The sequence below is a fragment of the Nicotiana sylvestris genome, chromosome 9 (genome assembly GCF_000393655.2).
Source record: "Nicotiana sylvestris chromosome 9, ASM39365v2, whole genome shotgun sequence".
Taxonomy (NCBI): Eukaryota; Viridiplantae; Streptophyta; class Magnoliopsida; order Solanales; family Solanaceae; genus Nicotiana; species Nicotiana sylvestris.
In genome coordinates this window covers 56,782,626-56,789,724 of record NC_091065.1, presented here as the reverse complement: position 1 = coordinate 56,789,724, position 7,099 = coordinate 56,782,626, and the positions used below count along the sequence as shown (strand labels likewise).

General features: G+C 35.3%; 1 protein-coding gene across 1 annotated transcript; it reads right to left on the bottom strand.

Moving 5' to 3' along the window:
- Nucleotides 1–1,339: 1,339 nt before the first annotated feature.
- On the bottom strand, nucleotides 1,340–4,077 carry LOC104223404 (vetispiradiene synthase 3). The gene is made up of 7 exons (XM_009774837.2): nucleotides 3,739–4,077; nucleotides 3,362–3,650; nucleotides 2,879–3,251; nucleotides 2,564–2,782; nucleotides 2,331–2,469; nucleotides 1,952–2,197; nucleotides 1,340–1,838 (listed from the first exon to the last, which is right to left on the bottom strand). Exons 1-7 carry the CDS (start codon nucleotides 3,856–3,858, stop codon nucleotides 1,542–1,544), a joined length of 1,683 nt encoding a protein of 560 aa, XP_009773139.1. The 5' UTR covers nucleotides 3,859–4,077; the 3' UTR covers nucleotides 1,340–1,541.
- Nucleotides 4,078–7,099: the final 3,022 nt, after the last annotated feature.

Genomic DNA, 7,099 nt, shown 5'->3' with positions numbered 1-7,099 from the left:
ATAAGTTTGAAGTCTGAAGAGCAGAGTTTAAAAATTTGAAGAAAATCTGGTTAAGAACCTAAGAACAATTATAAAGATTTGAAGATCAAAGATGAAGATATGAAGGTTTGAAAGAAGTTGGTGATAGCTAGGAAATTCAAAGGTGGAAGCTTGATCGGAAAGTGAAAAAAGAGCAAAGGGTAGAAGCTTTTATAGGGGAAGTGCGCGATGCTTCGCATTCGGAGGCAACCAGCCAATGGTTGACACGCGTCTGAAGTCAGAATGGCACGACTAATGGGACATTTCGATTACTTCGTCGTTTTGGTTGTAATGCACGAAGGAAGGAACTGGGGAACACCTATCGTTTCTCATCATTTTGGCAAACCTACTCTTTGAGAAACGAGGGGACTATCTGTATATGGGTAAAAATGGGGCTAATGAACAACCCGATTTTCCAGTGGGGCAAACGAAGCAAGGACATAACTACACGGGGTCGGAACTAGAGACCTTTCGCACTAAGGCCCGAACAAAGTGCTTACCACCAGAGCCATCGAGACAATACCCCCCATTCTGCTTCGAGCTCCAAGACCTCGTAAAGCATTACCAAACGGTTGCACACGACTAATGAAGGGCTCTGATATCCGCTCTCAACCGAATATCACAGCGTGAATTTCGGCCCGTATCAAGAGCAGATCAGTGATTAACGAAAAAGAATATTTTTACTTTTCTTAGAATTATACTAGGGATGAAACTCTCCTACTATATAAAGGGAGTGATTTTTATTCAAGAGGAACACTGTAACACGTATATTAAAGCAATATAGACTTGTTTTCTTTGCTTCTGAGCTATTCAAATGTTCTTATTTTTGGTCATAGCTCTTCATATATATTTGGCTCTCAATCGAAGGCAGAAAAATTGTTAAGCACATACCCGAGCCGGGACCTAACATATCATAACTGGTTTGATTATTTGTTTGACCTTAATTCGCTTATCTAACGTTATTGATCACTTGTATTGAATTAATTCACATATCCTTAAAACTGCATATAAATTTAATTGTTATCCATTTTTAGGGTAAACAGGTTCATTACTCCAAGAGGGCAATATTAAACTACTTTAGCAACGACAGAAATAAATTCGAAATCACATTTTAACTAAAGGCAAAGTTATTTCAAAATCGTATAGTTCATGAATAGTTTTAATCCTTTGCAGTAATAACAAAGAACTTTCTTTTCTTTTTCTACTTTTATGCTAATAATTAGTTACCCCACATTCAAGGTCTATCAGTATTGAAGAGATTAGTTGTAGAAAAAAAAGGTATAAAAATAAAGTATTATTCAAATTTCAATAGAAACAAAGGTATAAAAATAAAGTATTATTCAAATTTCAATAATGATACGATAAGAAAATTAATGCGGTAATTTCTTTGCAGGATACAACATGCATCGCCAGCAACTCTTAGCTTAACTACAGAGATACAAACAAGATATCTATCAAATGTCGATTAAATACTTATTTAAGGGGGAACCAAGTGCCCCAGAGTGAATACAACAATTTATTATTTAAATTTCAATAGAGTCCACCAGTAAGGCGATAATGTGAGGTTTGAGAACTTTTTCAGGATGAGTGTATCCATCTTGATTGTGCTTGTAAGTGACATCAATAATGCGGGCGAGATTCAGAATACGAGTAAGAATCTTCGTAGATACAGGAGTTGGTCGAAGAATTCCTTCGTTTACATCCTTCCATGCTATCTCAGCCATTTCTTGAAATTTTTCCATTGCCTCTTCCGTTGATACGCCATAATCCCTCATGTAGCACTCAATTCCAGTTGCTATCTGACCTCTACTCTTCTCAACCTGGATTCACAATTATATTTTAGGAATAAGTATGAATTCAACTGATACATTGCTTAATGATTCTTTAAGCTTAGAGAAATTTCAAAGTTTATATTTGATGCAATAATATATACCTCATAGGTGGCTATGTCATCAATGACCCGACACAAGGTCACATTGGCTTCAAGAATTTTAGGGTTCTTGTCCAACCATTCAAAATCTTCCTTGTTAGCACACTTCATCCCCAAGTAGGATGTAGTAGTAAGCAAGTAATAAGTGCTAGTAGCTAATGCATTGCTCAAATACTCAGAAACAGGTGGCATATATCCTTCAATGAACCATTTTGCTTCCACAAAATAGTTTCTCACGATTTCTTTCATCTGTGAACAACAAACAAAGTCACTCAACCATCAGTACATATTCAAAGAATAAGTTTCATTATAAGAGGAGAATAAGCCACATAGTCGATTTTGATGAATAACATGTTAATTGGGTACAAGTCACGAGTCATACTCTTTCTTTGGCATAGTGAACAACAGAGGATCTGCCATCATTTGACAATTCCTTCTCATAATCATTGTAGAGATCCAACAATGCTTTATAACTGATTTTCATGTAATCTGGTAGCCGATTGATTTGGCTAACATCCCACCTAATAAATGAAAAGGAAATCGATTGATATGTCTCGTGTTTGACATCTACGTTTGTCGTCTCTTATTATAAATTGTAGGAGAAGTAATTCATACCTCTGTATGGCATCAGTGTAGACCTCAAGTTCTTTAACAATTCCATAAGCATCAAATGTATCATCTACTATTGAAATCATTGCTATAGTCTTAGCAAGCATGACACGAGCCTGAGAATATTGAGGTTCAGAGTAAACTCCCACCGTCCAAAAGTAGCACTCAACTGCTCTATCCCTAGCATATGGAAGTGTCGTCACAAAATCCAAATCTTTCCACCACCTACAAAACAAGTAAAAATATATGTCAACTTCTAAGAAATTACTATGAGGAAAGAATTTATAAATTTTTTTCACACGTAAATTATCACGAGGTTACCTTGAAACCTCGCTGAGTTCTTGTTTGTGCAACATTTGAAGTACATTGAAATCCAATTTGGCAAATCGAAGCAAGATATCATTATTCAATTCCTCCTCTTCATAGATGGAGATGAAGTAACGTGTCTCAACTCTTGGAATGCTCTTATGCAGAGATTGCTCAAGGGCATGTGTCACTTGCTTACTTAGAGGTGACTTCAAATGTGGAGCTGCAGATTCAAGATGAGCTGTCGAGAAAGCAAGCGCCTCTTCTAAGATGTCTTCTCCATGAGTCCTTACATGTGAAGCTTCGTATAAGTTCAACAGACCCGTTACATTATCGCTAAGAGACTCCTTGAATTTGCCGTTTGCATACTGGAATCTGCTGAGAATTTCTGGTTCAGGTTGAAAACAAAAGATTAATACACTAGAGGTGTAAGTGGACATATATTAATTAATTAGATGCATGTAACAACAAAATAAGAAGTAGTGCATGTTATATTACTTGGAGAGATATTGTAACCATGTTGTCTAAGGAGTCGAAACTGAAGGGACAAAATACATAAATCATTGTATTCAAGACCCTCGAAGTTGGGATCAGCATTGTATATTTGGTCCAACATGTCGTCTATTTGTTTCTCAAAGTGATAAGCAATTCCAAGACGTTCAACAATGTCTATGAGATTCAACTTTTCAGCCAGTGTTAATGTAGTAGTTCCAGAAGCAGCGGACATTAACATACTCCTTGTTTGTTCCTTCAATGTTTCAATCTCTTGAGCATACTTTCCTGCAACCTGTAAATTAAAGGGATATATTAATTATTATGCTATATAGATAGCAGCATCACAGATAAACTTGCTGATAATAAAACAAGATGAATACCTGATTGTCGAGGGAGAATGAATGGAAACGATCACCCCAAAGACTTGGAGAGAAGTCCGCAACGGGGCGAACAATCTCCTCCTCTTCGTAGTTACTGAGTACTGCAGCAGCAGGGGCCATTTCTAATCTTAAGCTGGACGAGCTGTATGTTTGTTTGTCTGTTTGTTTGAGAGAACTGAAGAAGTGATATTGATGGAAATGGAAGAGAAGGAAATGTATATTTATAATGGTGAGAGCCTTTGATTTGTCACAGCCATCTTTCACTTTTAGAATTTTTGTTTTGTACGTTGCTGTTAGTCAGCCTCCGGCTGCACACACTGCTATGTAATACTCACTATATATGGCAACATGCTTTTTTAAAACTTATCCACTGACCGCCGGTGGCGGAACCAAAGGAGGATTCAGAAATGTGCTGAATTTGCACTTATCACCTAAATTTAAACCCTATTTCTATAGCACGTACAAATTTTCAGTAAAGAAGATCATTCAATTAAACCCCTATCTCCAAGCTAGCTTTGCATGATGTGTAAACTTTTTCAATTACACCTATGGGTGTGTTTGGTAAGAAGGAATATGTTTTCGATAGAAAATGTTTTCGTGGAAGATAGACTGATTTTATCATTTATTTTTTCTTGTTTGATTGGTGAGTAAAAAATTTTTTCCGGAAAATATTTTCTAGTGTTTAGTTGGAGAGTAGAAAATATTTTTTAGTTCCCCCTCCTCTCCACCCCCACCCCCCCCCTCCAAAAAAAAACAAATACCTAAAATTTTCAGGACTATATTTTTTTTCAAGAATTTAATTATTCTTTTAAAAATTCACACAAACGCAAAGGAACTAATGTGATGCTTTACTTTTTCACGCAAAAACAACGTTAAGGTTCGTGCTCCACAACTAAAAAGAAATAAATATTTTTTTGGTTGAAAAAGAAAGTATTTCTACAACATGAAAAGAAAGTACTCATTTTGTTGAAATAAAAAAAAAATAGTTTTCCTACATCATGAAAAGAAAGTATTTTTTTGTTGAAATGAAAGAAAACACTCTTTTACATCATAAAAAAAAATACTCGTTTTATTGAAATGAAAAAGAAAGTACTCTATTTACAACATGAAAAAGAAATACTCTTAATAATATTTCTATTAAGGGTGGAGGTTGGGGGAGGGAGTGGATGGGGGTGGGTGGGATGTAGAGGGGCGGGTTGGTAGGGATGAAGTATAGAGTGGGGAAAGTTAAAAAAAAAAAGTATTGGAAAATATATTCCCTTCATTTGATAGGAAATAATTAAAAAATATTAAAAGTATTTTCCTTCCTATTAAACACACCCTATGTGTATTTAATTTTGACTTCAGGTAGTCCAATTTGTTTTATGGGTTACTCAATTTAATTTTGTTGGGTATGCGAATAAAGTCCTACATTGGTAGCTAAAATGATTGGGAGTCTACATATAAGGTGTAAGAATCTCTTAATGGTGTGAAGCCTTTTGGGGAAAACCGTGCGGGTTTGGCCCAAAGCGGACAATATCACACCATGTTAAGAGTATCTTTGGGCCATTTAGCCCAACAACTGGTATCAGAGCCCAGGTTCAGCGGAACGAGTATGGAGATGCGGAGTGATGGTGCAGGGCGGTGCACACACAAGAAGAAGCTAGTTGCGGGCTTCGGTTGCCATAATACTCTAACAATGTGGGTGGCATACAGTGAATCTCGAAAATTGACCCGTGAATCGTGGTTCTGGGCCACGTGGAACTTAGTTCGAGGGGAAGATTGTTGGGTATGCGAACAAAGTCCCACATTGGTAGCTGAAATCTTTTAATGATGTGAGGCCTTTTGGGAAAACCATACGGGCTTGACCCAAAACGGACAATATCACACCATCTTAAGAGTATCTTTGGGCCATTTAGCCCAACAAATTTATATGATATCCATATGTAAATTTTTTTAACTAACCTGATATGTACTGTAAATATGTCCCTAGTATGTAATACTCTTATATATGTAATATGGAAACGTGCTTTTTTCCCTTCTAGAAGTAATGTCATTTCTTTTTTATCCCTTGTTGCTTTATTCTATTCATTCTTTGGCGTCTGTCGTCGGGAGTCCGTTAGTCCGCGTTAGGCATCCTAGTTTCAACTATGAAGTATGAAGATGACTATTACATAAAATATTACTTATGATTCATTGTATGTGTGCATTGTCATATGTGCGAGTTAGTCTTATAATTATTTCAAGTGATTTCTAAGGTTGATTCGTGGTCTACTGATGGCACTAAGAAATTTGGATTTCGTTTGGGAATTTTTACATAAATAGCTAACCAACTTTAATATTTATTTTTTCCTAGACAGTAAACATAAGATATATACTAATTATACACAACTATATACATATTATACATGAATTATGCATAATTCATACACATTCGATGGCTGTCTTTAATTTATGCTACTTAGCAACTCTAACTTAAAAATATCCGAAGAAAAATAAAGGGATGTCCAATAACCCAAAAGGTGTTTGTACTTTTCTAAAGTACTAATCTTTGGATGCGCGTGTACTTCAGTTCTGATGAGTAAATTCAGGGGCGGAGTCAGAATTTAAAACTTATGAGTTCAATATTCTAATTCTTTTATATTATTGGGTTCTAATTAATAATTTATATAGAGAAAATCTTACTTTATACCCATTAATCCTAAACTATTTACCTTTTAATGCCCAGACCCAAACTATTTACTACTCCTACCCATGGGACCCAAATTATTTACCCATTTTTTCTTAAAACATGTTATTTCTGAATTCACTGTACCCACTAAAGGGTAAACATGTTACCCCAATTCGTATCAAAATTATTTCTGTTTCATCCATAAAAGGCTGAATTCACTGTACTCATTCAGTTCAATTTTTTTCTTATAACAGATGCATTAGTGTTTATACATAAAATCGTGAAGTGGGTATTAATCACAAATACAAATCAGCCCTTAGGAATCTGATCATCCATTCAGCTGTGAAAGCCCTTCCCTCACTCATGTTTTTCTTTATCACTTTCTTATTTTTTTCCCTCTTTTTTTAATTAAGTTTGTCCTTTTGTGTTTGATGAGTGCGAAAAATCGTAGTATGGAACTTATATCCTTAAATTTATTTTTGTTCTTTTATGCTAAGAAAGTTATACAAATTACAATTATTATTTATTACCTTAACCATATTCAAAGTGGGTGTTGTTAAATATTTCTTATAGTACTTTCTGGAAGTTCATACTGAAATTTGATAGTGGTTGGAGCTAATTTGAGGTGATTGAGATCGAAATTTTCAGTTGAAAATCGAAAAAGAATACAGCTATAGTATACCGCTACGGTATACAATATGTTGTAGGAGT